General features: G+C 37.0%; 1 protein-coding gene across 1 annotated transcript in view; it reads right to left on the bottom strand.

Annotated features, from left to right (window-relative positions):
• The window catches only part of LOC134659026 (glutamate decarboxylase), a 65,212-nt gene that overhangs the window by 32,652 nt on the left and 14,720 nt on the right, over positions 1 to 17,840 (bottom strand). The window contains exons 4-5 of the mRNA XM_063514634.1: positions 16,193 to 16,302; positions 15,150 to 15,276 (exon numbers count right to left, since the gene is read on the bottom strand). Of these exons, the coding sequence (XP_063370704.1) occupies positions 15,150 to 15,276; positions 16,193 to 16,302 (237 nt within the window). The remainder of the gene's footprint in view (positions 1 to 15,149; positions 15,277 to 16,192; positions 16,303 to 17,840) is intronic.

Here is a 17,840-nt window from a genome sequence, read left to right on the forward strand (position 1 = left end):
CAAAACCAAACTTCCACAGCGCTTCTATTTTCTCCGAAGAGCTAGTGGCAGTGCAGTTAAAGAAATCTAAAATTGTCTATAACAAACCCATTTATGTTGGTTTTACCGTGCTAGAATTAAGTAAAACTTTAATGTATAATTTTCATTATGATTATATGCTACCTAAGTATGGTGAAAAGGTGAGGCTGTTATACACAGACACCGATTCTTTTGTTTATGATATAAAAACAAACAACTTTTACGAAGATATTAAGCCAGACTTACAAAGTAGATTTGACACTTCGGACTTTGCGGAAAATAATGTCTATGGCTTACCACAGGTGAATAAAAAAGTTGTAGGCGTGATGAAAGATGAAAACAAAGGCATAATTGTGAGAGAATTTGTAGCATTAAGATCGAAAATGTATGCTTATATATTAGACGAATACACCAAGGACAATAAAAGAAAGTGTATAAAAAAGAACAAAGGTGTCAGCGCCGCCGCCGTTAGACGATTAAATTTTAAGAAATACTACAAATGTTTAGATTTAAGTCAAAAACCGCTGTATGATAACTTGTATAACTTGATTAGTGATAAGCATAACATGTTCACTCAAATTAAAAGAAAAAAAATTCTCTGTGGCAGAGATGAAAAGAGATTCATCTTAGATGATGGTGTCAAAACCCTAGCATGGGGGCATTATAAAATAAATAAATGCTAAAAACTCTTACGCTTTTATTTAACTTATATTACGCACTTATACACACACGCACACAAACACATACCCTAACAGTCCACAAACACATATAGCTTCTTGACGATTAGCGGATTCTTGACTTCCATAAACCATATGGCTCCTTCCTTCCATATGGTAGTCGTTTGCCGGCAGGGGACAGCGAGGAATGTCCTAATCTGATGCTTCACCAGTATCTCCCGCAGGATCCCCTCCGCGTGATAATCTGAATGTAGCGTCACCGCAGGATGCTCAACCAGCTGCTCCTTCAGCACCTTCTTCAGCTCCTTCCGCGCCGCGCCCCATTTGTTAATGTCCATGTCCGGAGCAAGCGCCTCAACGCTCGATATGAAGAGTATATTGCTTTCTGTGTTATCTCCAGCACGCTTAAAATTGTAAGTTATGCCTTCGTTATCAAACCAAAGACGCACGCAAACTCCAATCGCGTAATCCATTTTTTATGTAGGTATTTTAATTTAGACGTTCACAGCCTCTGCTGGTCTATAAAATAATGAAGACAATAAATTGTTAGAACACATCCGATGCAAATAGAGGAACAAGTGACCCAATTACGCAATTAGATAAGCGAATAAAATGTGTTGTAGTAACTGATAACAGAATAGGCCAAATCAACCCCCCACGCTATATTTGATTAAAACAAAGGTACATATGAACGCAACAAAAACGGACCATCTGGTATGGAAATAAGTATTCAAAGTGAGTCGTTTTAATTGCCCACGAGTACAGGCTCACCGCACATACACCCGAACGCAACAAAAATGGACCATCTGGTATGGAAATAAGTATTCGAAGTTAATTGTTTTATAATTGTCCGCGAGTACATGAAAACCACAAAGATATTAGAACACGGAAACATGTACTGATAACAAAACAACCGCAGAAATACATATACCTACCAAACGTATTTGAAAATACCTATAATGAGCTACTCGTCTTACATTTACCTTAATAAACAAACAATCTTGTATGGAAACACATATTCAAAGTTAGCTGATTCAATTGCCCATGAGTTGAGGCACATCCCATGTGATACAGAACATGTACCGATACAAAACAAGCATAGAAATAGCCACAAAAGATAAATACCTAAAGTGAGCCAGGATCCCTATATTTACCCTACTGTAGTGTATATGAAAATAATTATCTAGAGTGTTAATAACCCATATTTAAGGTAGGTAGTGGTAGAGTGAAATGTTTTAAAATATTATTCTCGTGCTGATTGATCCATACGAAATGAAGTGAAAATCGTGCATGAGATGCGCGCTATTCGCCAAGACGGTGGTCTAGGTCCAACCAACTCCAAACCATGACAGATTGTTAAATTAGAATCGACCTCCTAGAACCGTATGTGGCCGTATCAAATATCATAATGCCAAAACCGTAACAGGAGGCAAGTATACGCTTGAAAATGAGAAAAAGATGCAACGTGCTGAGGAATCAGTAGGAATATTAATATAGGGACCAATTTATAGATAAATTAATTGGTTTATTAGAAAACATTACCGAAACACAACTCCCCTAATGAAGGCGCCACTGGACGGTCAACATAGTCTTAAACGAAGCATTGTGATTAATGCACATTTGGAAAATTATACAGGTTCATAGTGGCAACCCTGCATTGCCCTGCAGATTATTCCGCACTGGCAACACCTGTGTTATTCGCGTCTGGCAGGATTACTCGCGCGCTCCAAGCGCCTCCATTAGCTTTCGGCTTTGGGGCACGGATAATAATTCCGGATAATACTTTGATGGACGTAATGGTGGAATTATGGTGGTCCTTTTGTTATTCATTTTAGTCAAATTAATATTGACTGCGTTACTGCGGCCATGAAACATGTCTACTTATAATACTTTTGTCTTTACAGATATGAAAATACCAAAATGGAAATAGTTTAAATGTTTACATAATGTTTTATTTACTTCCTATCCTAATGTAGAATCTCAGAAATAATGAAAAACGAAGTCGGCTATTAAAATATAAAACTAAAAAAAAATATTTTTTTTTATAAAATCAATCTCATGTTATGTAAAAATATTTTTTTTTCAAAAAATTAAGCGTTTTCACTATTTTTTTTATATAAATTGAAAGGGCCGTTTTTTTTGTTTTACATGTTAAAATATATATTTTATATTACCACACCCAGAAACAAAAGTAAATTATTTAAAATCTCATGAAGCGCAAGGCTTAAACAACAACTGATAACAAGTAGCATATGTTAATCAAATATAAACTGCCACTGAATATGCCTCTAATGCCCCCCCCCCCCCCCAGGGCTAAAAGTGTCAAACGATGGAGTCCCCTGGCTCACGTCCCCTGGACGAGTCGCCCAGGGGACGGTTTATCGCATCGCACATGCGAGTAAACAGAATTAAATCGAATTTGGTTTAGGAATTCAAATTAGTTGCGGAGGGGAGTGAGTGTCAATAAGATTTTGGTTAACAATTTTGATTTTTAATATTTTTTTTACTATTTTATTTTGTAATTTAGCATTAATTCTAAATTTATTTTAAACACGGAAACTTGTTTCATTTAAAGTATCGAAAAAACATAAAAAAGTAAGGAGAAAGACATTAGAAATAAACTATTTTATTATAAAAAAATATCGCTTTGGAAAAAGTTTTGTTTTCATTTTTCCTTTAATGTAAATACGATTAAATATAAATCTTACATCATCAAATTTACGACGGCAGGACGATTCGATTCATATTTTAAGAATATTTCCTTGTGTTTATACCCCCATTGAAAGTGTGAGTAAGATAAGATAAATAATAAAAAGGTCGTCCCATGAGAGTGCTGAAAGTGTCGGGTCTATAGATAGCGGTTTAGCCAAAATTGAATCTAAAAATAATGGTGCATTGTGACATTAAATACGATGGGATATTTTATCATCTTGGTTATTATTACTTTTTTTTATATTAATGATTTTAGGCACTAATATTGAGCCAGATTGGTATTGAGAAGCCTATGGAACAAATACAAAATGTAATATCTATCATACCACATGGATTTAAAAATAGTAGAATATTGGTAAAATATGATAAACTATTTTGTTACATTTGGCGTCGAGACGCTTGGTTCGTGGGGCAGAGGCGCACAGATGCTCCACAAGGAGCTCGGGAAACGGCTGAGGGAGGCAACGGGCGACCCCCGCGCGGGCAGCTTTCTCGCGCAGAGAATTGCAATCGCAATCCAGCGCGGGAACGCTGCCTGCGTATTGGGCACCCTCCCGAGGGCACCAAATTTTGATAGGTATTTTTAATTTTTAGTTTTAGTTATTTTAATTGTACTTAGTTTTAGTATGTCTTTAGTTACATTGGTTAAATTTAATCTGAAAACGCAGTTACTTATATTTTCTTTTTATTACATTACATATTATGTAATGCTGGGTTTTTGAGTAATAAACGTATAATTTTTATTTGAAAGTTATAGTTTATTTATTTATTTTCATTTAATTCTAAACAATATACATTGTGTCGAATAGTAATACATGCATATAATTAGTACATACATTAAAAACATTAAAAACTTGGGTCAAATATATCTTATCTCTACCAAGTACATATTGAAAAAAGAGGCCTTAAAATAGTTGCATACAATTCCCATTAAAATATGTCATACACAATTCAATTGATATAATAATAAAATTTAATACTTCTACAACAATAATAATAATGTCAACAATAGATCAATAGGTAAGTATGACATTTACATAAAAAAAAAACCATTAAAATAAATAAATAGTAAATAAATAGTAAAGAAAATCTCAAAACACTGCAATATTATTGCATCACAATCTAAAAAATAATAAGTAAGTAAAACAAGACCCTTGTCCTTTGAAAAGTCTGATAACAAAATCATTAACCTATCTTATCATCACGTGCCCATTGTTGGTTCATCCGCGAAATCTCCACGGAAATAACCGACTGACGCGAGGGAGGGTAAAGTTCTATACTCTACACGTCCGCGAAGTCTGTGCGGAAATTACGCCACTTTTTATAGACAGATAACGTTGGGGGCAGCCCTCAATCAAACCCATACACCGGCTATTTGGCACATAACATCAGCACGTCCAGAATGATTTATTTATTCCTGTTTTCTGTCGCTATCTTGTGTTACACCGATATGAAGTCAAAATAAAATGTTGAATTTTGCTTTTCCAAAATGTCTTCATGCACAAATCAACCCATAAGAGTATAGCATTCTGATTTAGGTGTTTCCGTTATTATGGGACCTTTTAATGTGTTTATCAAATACTAGTATTTTCAGCTACCTACTATAACATGTAAAAATGTAAAAAAAGACTAACACTAAAATTGTTGGCTATTTTTGTGTCAGAAGTAAATTCATTAATTAATACATATCGACGCGTTGTGCGCAAAAATATACTAGAAATTTTGTAAAGTGGTCCTTCTGTATCTGTCTCTTTTTAGTATCACCCTTGTCCCCTGGGTATCGAATTTTTTTACAGATAATAGTGGAATAGCTTTAGATCGCACCGGGACCCTATGGCACGACACATGAGAGGTATTTTTTAACCGATTTTATAAATATATTGATTTGAACTAACACGATTCTCACTCATACTTTTATAACTAACACGGGACTTAATCGCGTAAGACACGTTTATTTATGGCCTGACGTTTCGAACGTGACGTTACGTTCATGGTCACAGGCAGACTGAAGGCGTGTTAGTTATAAAAGTAATATTCTTTAGAATTGTTAATTTCTTGCAAAAATAAAATGTTAGCGTGGTCAGAGTCTATGGAGATAAGATTTCTTTTAAATTTTCAATGAGTCTGATGTCTATTTATATATGTATTATAGGAACATGACGTGTATTTTTGGCTTCTTCTTATCGTGTAATACCTACACGTATCGTTAATAGCTAATAACATTCTATGGCCAACCCTCTCTAATCAAGTATACACCGAACATTCCATTGTGTGTTTAAAACTAATTCCCGGCGTTGATGTTTAGAGGTTATGATAGGCGCGTGGCGCGCCATCAGCCGCCATTGTTGCGAAATGTCAGCGGTTGTGGTGCATTCAGAAATTTAACATCGGCAGCCGTGGTTGTGGTCGCGTTCGGAAATACTTGTGATTGCTTTTAGCGATGCGTTCATGATAAATACCAATAGTCAGGCAAATATGGCAAGGAATTACCCTACTACGGGATAACGGTCTTTCATGCTCAAATTTTTTAAATTAATTATATATAGTTGGTCAACCAAATCTTGTCAGTAAAAAAAGGCGCAAAATTTAAATTTTCTATGGGACGATATCCCTTCGCGCCTACATTTTTCAAATTTGCCGCCTTTTTCTACTGTCAAGATCTGGATGACCAAGTATATTTTATGGGTATATTTCGGTGGTGTTCGTTAAAATCACTAATTAAAGAAAAATACTATTAAATATGTACACAAAAACAATACTCGATATAGACAACTTCTCTTATCATTAAACAGCAACATCTACTGGGTAAAATTTGGGAAGTAAAAAGTAATCAATTTATGCATGTCTGTTTCATCAGTCAAAAGCAGAAAAAGAGTATGAAACTGAAAACCTAACTTTAACCTAGATTTGCATATTTATCGATCCACCTTTGCGCATTGTTTAAAATCATATTTCCCAAAAATCTTACCCTCGGCAATTGGAACCATCCCATCATCATTACGTAAATGAAAAGCATATCCTCGGCAATGACTGTCGGTCTGTGTGTTTAAAACAATAAATAAGCTAAAGCCGGTGAGCCCCCTTGATTTACAAGAGTGCCCAAATCGCAGGATTATGGCGCTATTGAATAGGGTGGCCAAATAATGTGTTGTAACAGGATAGTTCATTTCCTGTCTCTATCGCTAGGGTACCAAATCTTCTAGATTACTAGGAGATATAGATAAAGATCGGGGTTGTACGTACCAGGATGGTAGCACAAATAATATGTATTTCCAGCAGTGTTGCAAGTAAGTATCTAAGCGGCATTCTGATATAAAAAAATGTTATTCTAATTCTTTGTTGATATGATGTTAGTTCCACGAACTTAACGCTTGCCTTAGTTGAGATACACTGACAGAAATATGTATTTCAATAGCGAATCAAGATACCTTCACAACATACAAAAGTAAAAAGGCGCAAATGGTTCTTAGAAAGGATGCCCTAAAACGAAATGTCAGCAGTAACATGAATGCCGCTCTACTATTTTTTTTACTAAACACAACTAAACCTACCTATGATTTATACAAACGCGAAATTATTCCTTCAACGTATGTTATCAAGTAATTTTAAAGCCTGTAAGTACTGATATTTATGTAAAATTCCCGCTAAATATTCCTCTCGTGGTCACCCTACTCTCCCATCCCATCCAGTAGGATTACCATGATGGATCATCGCGGATTGATTCTATAGACCGCGGGTTCGGTCCTTTGTGCTGTTATCTGAAGATATGGACATACGAGTATCTCCTTATAGAGCCACTTCTTTTGGCTATTATGATAAGTATAATAATAATAACCTTGTACGGGTCGTACATCTGAGTTGATATGATTCTTGATGGTAAGTATACATACTGACACAGAATAAGTAATAGTATTATCATACAGAACGGACACGCACCGCCCCGCCCCGATTCGGATTACCTCGCCCGCGACAGGCCGCGACATGAATGTGTGCGTAAGTCGCTCTACTGAGAGCATGTCAGGATTCCGTCAGAAACTCAATGACGCGTGTACAGACGTACATATAAACGCAAATCATTTTTGATGTATGGCGTGTCCGCCCTGGGATACTGATTTCAACTTTCACAATTTTAAGTATAGGGACATATCCCGTTGCATGCATTTTGCTTCTTATTTTATGTTTTAAATTACATATTTTAAAACTCTTTCCAGGTAAATGATTTTAAAACCTGTTTATGAGTTAATACAGCATATGTCAATAGCACATCAAGTTAAGATGGTAAAACTTCGAATAGGCGTCAACACATACCCACATCTACAATAGCAAGAATATTTGTTTTTAACGCATTCACTACCAGCAACCCGCCAGGCGGGTGCACTGTTCGTAGTCGCTTTTCGCTACATACGGTTTTTCCCATGTTATCGGCTACGCTCGTAGCGCGTAGCAAGCGCTGGCACTGAATGTGCGGTACGGCGTAGCACGTATCACATATAGCGTTGTTTCACAATGTTCGTCATCCTCGTCCACCAATAATACACTCTATAAAACCCCAGTATTGAATAAGTGTGTGTAGATGTAATTGCCGCTATTGAGTCGCAATCATGTGGCCAAACGGCGCGGAAGCCCCCTCCGTGGATGCTGGAATTAATAGCTGTTTGTTGCAAACGGAATTACAATCGTACGAGACCATTGAAACAGAACAGGGGCCTAGCCAAGGTGACAATCGCTATCGCTTCGCCATCGAATCGCTTTGTGTCTCTCTATCTCTCTTTCATATTAGTGTGACAGTGACAGTTGCGTTTCGATCGCTACGGAGCGTAAGCGATTGGCACGTTGGCTACGCGGCCTGGGGTCTAGCCAACATGTCAATCGAACATCAACAAACGCCAAACAAAAGAAAAAAAATCAGGACGACAGATGCTAGGAATAAGTACGTGACTAACGTGACTAATTATTTCCGTACTAGCAACCTGCCCCGGCTTTGCACGGCTTAACAAATTATACACAATTTTTCCCCAAGAATCACTCTATCGATAGGTGAAAACCGCATGAAAACCCGTTCAGTAGTTTTTGAGTTTATCGCGAACATACAAACACACAAACATACAGACGCGGCGGGTGACTTTGTTTCATAAGGTATCACTACGATACTAGTGATAGGTACATTTAAGTTTCGATTGGCGTGTAGATCTGTAGATATAGTTTAAATATTTAAAAAAATGTATTCTCTTTTTTGTAAAAGACTGTTTGTTTCTGAAATAAATAAATATAAAAATATAATATTTGCATTAAATTAGTCTTTCTGGGTACTTGGTTTCTTCAACTTCAACTTCAACTTCAACATTTATTCAGCAAATAGGCCACAAGGGCACTTTTACACGTCAACATTGAATTTACATAAAAGCAAAATAATAATAATTATACATCAACAATTATTAAATACAACTACAACTACCAAATCAAACTAACGTAATACAATTACTTAGAGATGTATAAGGTCTCTTAATGTCGAATTACATAAAAAAACTATAATAATAATATTAAAATAAAAACAAAACAGATACATGGAAAAAAAATCTAAACTTATTTAGAGGTGTAAATGTCTCTAAGTGTCAGAACTAAAAAATAACATAGTTTATCAAATTATCCTTAGAGATGTATAGGGTCTCCAAGAGTCACAATCCTGTATGATTAACACATTACGAGAAAAAAAAAAACATACGAGAACCGAATGAGGCGTCTCACTGCAATTAAATTAAAAAATAAAGTTACTAAATATATTCGTGTTAGCTTAAACAGACCCGTCTCCACAAACAGCACCCGTTCACGAGTACGACGCGTATCTCAGCCATCGCCTCCCTCAACCTTCATTCGGGAAAGTGGTGACCCGATGTGATTCTGTTATGGTGGTATCACTGATGTTAATACTATATTAAGACACTCTAGTTTATCTATGACAGATGCTCTATGTTTGTCTATTCTATCATGTCACGGTCCTACAGTGTTCTCATAAATAAAGTCTTATATTTAATAATTAAAAGTCTATTTGTTCATACCACCACATGGTGTCAGAAGTGATCAAAGAACTAAATAAAGTCATGAAAAATGTCAGAAGAGGTCGTAGCAACGAAAACAAAAGGAAGACATGGAATTCTTGGGTGCGCTCCTATGTGCACGACCGGCAATATGGCGGAGAACTATAAAAAATGGGTACAATCATTTAAATTGTATCTACGTGCATCGTCGTTAGACGACGAAACAGATCAGCGTAAAGTCGCATTGTTGTTACATATGATTGGTGAACGGGGAGTCGAGATCTTTAACTCATTCCAAAAAGATGAGGAGACAATAAAATATGATGATTTATTGAAACTATTCCAAGATTATTTCATTCCGAAGACCAATTTAACATATGAATGTCATAATTTCTTCACCTACAAGCAAGGTGATGAAGAAACACTGGACGAGTTTGTGACTAACCTAAGGGCAAAAAGTCAAACTTGTAAGTTCTCAACCTTACAAGATACATTGATCAAGTCGATGTTTATATGTAATATGAACAGTAAATATAACTATGTACAGGAAAAGTTACTTATACAAGACGAGTTGACGTTAGATACAGCACTGCAAGTAGCAAAGAGCCTGGTTGCAGCCAAGAAACAGGCGCAAACAATGCAAGAGCCAACCGTTTTGTATATGAACAAGTCTAGGTCACGAACGCCAGCAAAATATACGTCGTCATCTTCAAGTCAACGGCCACAGCGTTCACATTCACAACAAAGTCAGCACAAGTTGCAACAGTCAAGTCGGCAATGGCAAGCACAGTCAGGTCAACAACATCAGCCGTTGTGTGGTAAATGTGGTCAAGTTCATAGATACAAGTGTCCAGCTGCTACTGTGGAATGTCTGAATTGCCACAAAATAGGTCATTACAAAAGAATGTGCAGATCAGGCAATCGAGTTCACTATGTCGAAACAATGGAAGAACCAGAGGTTGGTGCTACATCATCAGATTTCTTCATAGGACACATCAAAGCAAGTACATCAGAATCTGAAGCAGAATGGTCAATCAAGGTAACCATAAAAGATGTGGATATCAATTGTCTTTTAGATACCGGGAGTGGTGCAGATGTAATGAATATTACAGATTACAACAGTCTCAACCTCAAGACAAAGTTAGATAAGTGTCAGACCAGCCAGCCTATTATGGATAGCTTTATCCATCTTTATCCACGTGATAAAATAACTGTCACTGTTTAACACCGTGGGAAAGAAAGTGACGGACACCGTTTTATCACGCTGTCACGTAGACAAGAACGACCATCATATCCGTACAGGATTACAGCATATGGTAGTCATAATATAGAAATTTTGGGTGAGCAAACATTTCTATGCAAATTGTTAGTGAATAATGTGTGTGTAACAAGACCCATAACATTTGTAATTGCAAATGTAACTTCTCCTACAGTCTTAGGAAGAATAACATGTCGTCAACTGGGTCTAGTACAAAGAATATATTGTATTGAGTCTGAAGAAAGTCATAATGTAGATTTGGAATGGCAAAATAAGTCAGGTCAATCTAATAAAACCAAAAATGATGAAATGTCACAGTCAAACAGTCAAAGCAAAACTTCTATGTCAAAGTCACAAGTTGAATTGTCAAAACAGTCAAATGATAAGTTTATGAAAAACTTTTTGTCAAAATATGATAATGTTTTTGTCGGTCTAGGATGTTTACCAGGTGAGTGTAACATAACTGTCAATCCAGATGTGCCGCCAAGGATAGATGCTCCAAGAAAGGTGCCATTTGCACTTTATCCTAAACTTCAACAGGAATTGGATAAGATGGAGCAGATGGATGTCATCGCCAAAGTCACAGAGCCTACTAAATGGGTAAGTTCTTTAATTCTTGTAGAAAAGAAAAATGGTCAACTAAGGGTATGTCTTGACCCTAGAAATTTAAATCAAGCCATTTGTCGTAGTCACTATCCTATACCAACTGTAGACATAGTACGTTCCAAAGTGCTTGGAGCTAAATATTACTCCACTTTGGATGCTAGCAGTGGTTTTTGGATGTGTCGTCTTAATGAAGAAAGCTCCTATCTGACAACTTTCAATACGCCTTTCGGAAGGTACAGGTTTAAACGTTTGCCGTTTGGAGTAAGCTGTGCTCCAGAGTATTTTCACAGAGTGATGACTGAAGCTTTTAGTGATATACCGGGTGTCACAGTATATAGTGATGACATATTAGTGTCGGGCAAGTCAATAAATGAGCATAATGAACGTTTAACCATGGTCTTTGAGAGAGCTCAGCAATTAAATATAAAATTTAATAAAGTCAAGTGCACATTTACAGTCACAAATGTCAAATACTTAGGTCACATTTTTACAGCCGAAGGTGTCAAACCTGATAATGAAAAAATTAGAGCCATAAAAGGAATGCCGTCACCTACATGTACTAAAGACCTACAAAGGTTTTTAGGCATGATTAATTATTTAGGTCCATTTATAAAAAATCTAGCTGAGGAAGTAGCCCCCCTGAGGGATCTCTTAAAAAAAGATAGTGTTTTCACATGGAATGAAAACTATGAGGCAGTTTTCAACCGTCTTAAAAATCTCATTTGTCATGCGCCAGTGCTAGCGCACTTTGATGTTAAAGTCCCGATAGTTCTTTCGGTAGATTCGAGTAGTACAGCGGTCGGTGCGGTCTTATTGCAAAATAACCATCCAATATATTATGCTTCTAAGACCTTAACAACTACTCAGCAAAGAATGGCTCAAATAGAAAAAGAACTTTATGCAATAGTCTTCGCGTGTGTTAGGTTTCATCAATTTATTTATGGCCAAACAGTAACTGTAGAAACTGATCACTGTCCTTTAATAACACTTTTCAAAAAGCCACTTGCAGAGGTACCAACGCGTTTACAACGTATGATGCTTAAGATTCAAGCATATAGTCTCAATGTCATATATAAAAAAGGCACACTCATGTTCATTGCAGACACTCTATCTAGAGCTGCTTTATCTGAAACTAGTGTTGATGAGCTTGATGAGGACATAGTGGTCCATGTCAACTTGTTAACGAAATCGTTACCTGTGTCGCCTGAGCGTCTTCAATGGCTAAAGGACGCCACGAACGCAGATGAGGATATGCAAATTCTGAAAAAATATTACTTTGAAGGGTGGCCTATAACAAAATCGCAAGTTTTGCCACAAGTACAAGAATATTGGCAATATAGACATGACTTGCATACTGAAAATGATCTCATGTTTAGGAGTAACAGTATCCTTATTCCCAAGAAAATCAGGCCAGATATTCTTAAAATTATACATAGTGGGCATTTAGGGATAGAGCGTTCAAAGGCTTTTGCTCGAGGAAGCGTGTTTTGGCCTTTCATGTCAAGTGACATTAAAAATTTAGTAGAGTCTTGTCCTACATGCCTAAAACACAGAAATTCCAATCCTCCTGAACCTCTAATGTCACATACTTTACCAAGACTTCCATGGGAAAAACTTGGAATTGATTTCATGTATTATAAAAATAAAACCTACCTGGTAATTGAAGATTATTATTCAAATTACATTGAAGTTAGTAGTGTTAGTACAACTAGCGCGAATGTTCTGATAAATACACTGAAACCTATATTTAGCCGTCATGGTATTCCATTTGAAATAGTGAGTGACAATGGTCCACCATTTAACTCTACTGAGTTCAAAAAATTTACCTCTGAATGGGACATAAAACATACCACTTCTAGTCCATACTTAGCCAGGTCAAATGGTTTAGCTGAGTCTGGAGTGAAAATATGTAAAAAAATATTTACTAAATGTGATGAGTCAGGTGCAGACTTTTACCTTGCTCTTCTCCAATACAGGAACACTCCACGAGGAAATTTAGCTTCTCCAGCTCAATTGCTGATGTCACGTAGTCTTAGAACTCAGTTACCTACCCTAGCAGAAAAGTTAAGGCCTAAAACAGTTAGGTTTGAGGAACATCTAACTACCAAACAACAAAATCAAACAACTTCAGAAAAATATTATAATAAAAATACAAAAAGTTTGCCAGAGCTTAAAAAAGGAGATGAAGTGTACTATAAAAAGAGTCCAGATAGTGTATGGGTGCCAGGAGAAATAGTAGATGTCGGTCCGGAACCAAGGTCCTATATCGTGAGCAGTCCAGATGGATTTGTTGGTAGACGCAACAGACAGCACATACTTCTACCACAATCAAGGTCAGTATCACCATCATCTAAGCAGGTATCCCAACAACGAGAGGCAGCTAGGCAGGAAACTCAATCCCAGGAGGCAGAGTCAGCAACGGGTCAGGCAGAGTATACAACTACACCGACTCCTGCATCGCAGACTACTGCATCTAATTATTCTAGATTTGGTCGATTAATTAAACCACCTAGAAAACTAAACTTGTAATTTGACTGGTATAATTAATATTAATGCATATTTTGTATAAGAGGCTAAGTGGCAATTTTGTATAAAATAAGGGGGATGTTATGGTGGTATCACTGATGTTAATACTATATTAAGACACTCTAGTTTATCTATGACAGATGCTCTATGTTTGTCTATTCTATCATGTCACGGTCCTACAGTGTTCTCATAAATAAAGTCTTATATTTAATAATTAAAAGTCTATTTGTTCATACCACCACAGTTTCCTCGCGATGTTACTTCACGACGACTTTTACATTTATATTTATCTTGAAATACATTGAAAAATCATATCTACAATTTTAACGATTTCCTTATCCCAAAAGCAAAAATAAATGATAACAAAGAGACCAAAGAATGCAAGAGCCTTATTATTCCCATATACACACTTATATTTCTAAAGGGTCTCGTCACTCAAAAATCGCCGCTTATCGACCCGCCATCAAACAAGCGATGTTCGTCCATGCACGAGAGCCAACGCCTCGGAAAATTGCAGCTTCCGTGCGGGTAGGGCTGGGCTAGGCTAGGGTGATCTTTGATCGGAGTAATCTGCGCCTACATTACTGTAGAATCAGAAAATTGCTTTTTTGTAGCTCCTAGGGACCAAACTACTTCAAGAAAACGCCAAAGTTAATAGACGAAAATGATCACATCATGTTCGCATCTGTCATCATTACAGCCATTTCGCAAATAACAAAGGCTAGCTAGAGACTTCGCAAATAACAAAGGCTAGCCTAGTGACAATTGTTTAAGAAAACGCTAATCATAACTTTAATAAATAGACATTATCACTGTGACTTTTCGATGGCATTGATCATCTCGATTAATTTTCACTTCTACCAAGTGCGCGAAATGAGTGGCGTCATCCAACCAAAATAGAGTTTGGCGGGACATGTTGCCAGGCAAAGTGACGGCAAGTGGAGCAAAATACATGATGGCCGCTTTGATGGCTCCTCTACACGATGGGTCAGCGCCGGCCACTCCAAGGGACGCATTTATGCGTTAGCGGGAGCAAGTGATATTGCTATCTCATTCTACCGCATGGCTGCGTCCCTTGGAGTGGCCGGCGCTGGCCCATCGTGTAGAGGAGCCATTAAACAGTTTGTTGGCGATGAATGTTGTTTTTGTTGAATGTTGTGTGTAAAGTTTCGCCAAACTGTAAAACAGTTTGTTGGTGATGTTTGTTGTTGTTGTCTCCTCTAGGACCGGGAGAAGTAGCATTCTCGAAGCAGTAAGGCTATTATCAAGGTGAAGATGGTACTCGTAGATTCTGAAAGCTTACAACAATAAACTCACCAGTCTTGACCTGATGCTTGAGGGTGATCTTGCAATCTTCTAGCAGCTGCTTGAGCGGCAGCGGCTCGTCCCTGAGCTCCAGGTCTAGCAACTTCTGCATCTCTTCAGGCATCTTGAACTCCAAGATCTGGAAGAACAAAACAATCAGAATTTTGATAGTCAATGACGAAAAGACGTTGAAAATAAGGCAAGGCGTCTATGGATATTTCCAATAATTTAATTCTCATTCCGAATACTATATGTAATTATTAAAGTTGTATGTTAGTGTATTGTTTTTGTAAATTTATTTGTGTTGTATGAAATAGTCAGTAACAAGCAAAAGTCACTAATTACAAATAAAATATTTAAACAAAAATCCACCTTCTTTTCGTACTAATATGGTTCACTATGGCTATGAACTTGTGGAGGTACTTAGTGACTTTTTTTTTCATTTCATTTCATTTATTTACTGCAATCCATGGTACATATAGGTGTTATAATCATTTAAATTGTAACAGCATGGACCCTGAATAGGGTATAGCATGATAATCTTAAAAACTAAATACTTAAAATTACCTTAAAACATACATAAAATTACTTAAAACAACTTTTGCTTGTCACCTGACGAAATATGGATACCTGGGGCCGATTGCATAACAACTTGTAACTAATAATATTAGCGAAAGTCTCTTTCTAATCAAAGGAATGGAAAAGAGACTTCCGCTAATTATTATTAGTTACAAGTTGTTATGCAATCGGCCCCTGGTCCGAAATAAAAGTATTTTAATTATTTTTTTTAATTTTGTAAATGCCTAGGCAAAGACTGTAATCTTATTTGTGAATAAATTGATTCATAAAAATGCAGGGAAAATGAATGGCTTGCCTAATGTTACGTTACGTTACGTTATTGTAATCATTCGCTATTATTGATTTAAATTGATGTTGACTGAACATGCGGCGGCAGGGTCGCCATGACAGTTACTCGTTGCGGCCATTGACCAGCTCGTCGACTCATAACTCTCGGGTTTAGAGAGAGAGAGAGAGAGAGAGAGAGAGATGTTTACCTTCTCGTTGCGGTCGTTGACCTGTTGCACGAAGTCGAGCAGCACGTCCACGACGCGCGCCAGGAACTCCCGTGTCTGGGGCCCGGAGTCCTCGCGGTACGGCAGGATGGCTGCAGATGAAAAGTAACATTGAATAACAGCTTGTGGCTGATAAATCTAGAGTAGAAATGCGCAAAACCGTTCACTGAGTTGAAAAGAGTGATTCATATCCTTCGCTCGCGGTGATATATATCACTCATTTCGCTCATTTCGCTCATTTCGCTCAGTGGCTCTGTAGACTATATTGTTCCCGAGTGAGTAGAGAGAGAGTCAATCAATCAGATACATACAGCCATAAGTGCGACCAAGATGGCGAATCACGCGATACGATCCCGCCATGTTTTTCCGAAACCATGAGTGGGAAAGAGCGCGCAAGGAGCACTAAGCGACTGAGTTACTGAGCGAGTTAAATCATCAGTGAGTTGAAGAGTGAGCGAGTTGAATCAAATGATATAGCTCATTTAAATCACTGACTCGCGAACGACACATGTCTAATCTAGAGTCCGTCTAAGCCAGTAAGCTAAAGCAAAGAGAATTTGAATTTAGATTTAGAGCATTGTCAAAGTAAATTATGCAGCCACAGTAAGTTTACTGCCATCTGTCGACAGAAGATTAAAACTGTTAGAACGCCATTTAACTTTGATCCTTATTCTTTCATTGATATGTGTCAGTTTGTTAAATGTCAAAAATTAACGCCATCTACTCGAGACTAGGCCAAAGGTATGGTGCAATCTTTTCGAACGATGGCGCCATACCTTTGGCCTACTTATAGAATTTTAATAGTCACATCTAAACGTCTAGTCGTCATTCGAGGGAAGCCAGTGCTGTCAAACTGGTTTAACTTGACTTGACAGACGTTCAGATGTACTCCTATGAGTAACCACTGTTTAAAAAACCTACATTCAGTTATAGTTTTGGACCATGCATAGTTGGGAGGTTTTGAAAAAATGGAAAACTTCTGATTATATCGAACAATACGGAACCAAACTTATGGCTCTGCTGAAGTTTTTATGACTATTTTTCTAATAACAGCATTCCTGGCATCATGTTGCAGTGACTTCCGTCCACAGATGCTCGTGATTTGTGCTCCAAATTACACTTCACCTGTATAACACCCCACATAATAAAACCCAAGCTAACATCACCCTTATTTTATCAAACGTAAGGTCCACATGTAAAAAACCAACCGCATTTTACCCTGGTGCTAATGCAACATAATGAAAGTCGCTAGAAGAGTCAATGTTTAGCAAAAATAGTACTAAGTACATTGAAATAGAGTGGTCATCTAAAGAGTTTAAAGACAAATGGAAAATTGTTATAATATTATGAAGGTCCGCTCATAACAATGCGTACATTTTGATTTTCAATATAAGAGGCAACAATGAAAGCTATGCCGTTGGTAAAACGATTGCCAAACGAAATTCAACTCTAGATTTTTATCAGTAAAGACGTCGGGTATTTTAATAGAATGTTTTCAATAAAATTGTATAGCACACTTAGGGGTGAAAACAATGTTATTGGAATTTCAACTCTATTTTTGACGTTTTTAAGCTGAAATCAGCTTTATAAAAATTGAAAATCTTTGCCCACGTCTCTATTTGAATTTAAA

Source organism: Cydia amplana, chromosome 24, assembly GCF_948474715.1.
Source record: "Cydia amplana chromosome 24, ilCydAmpl1.1, whole genome shotgun sequence".
Classification (NCBI taxonomy): domain Eukaryota; kingdom Metazoa; phylum Arthropoda; class Insecta; order Lepidoptera; family Tortricidae; genus Cydia; species Cydia amplana.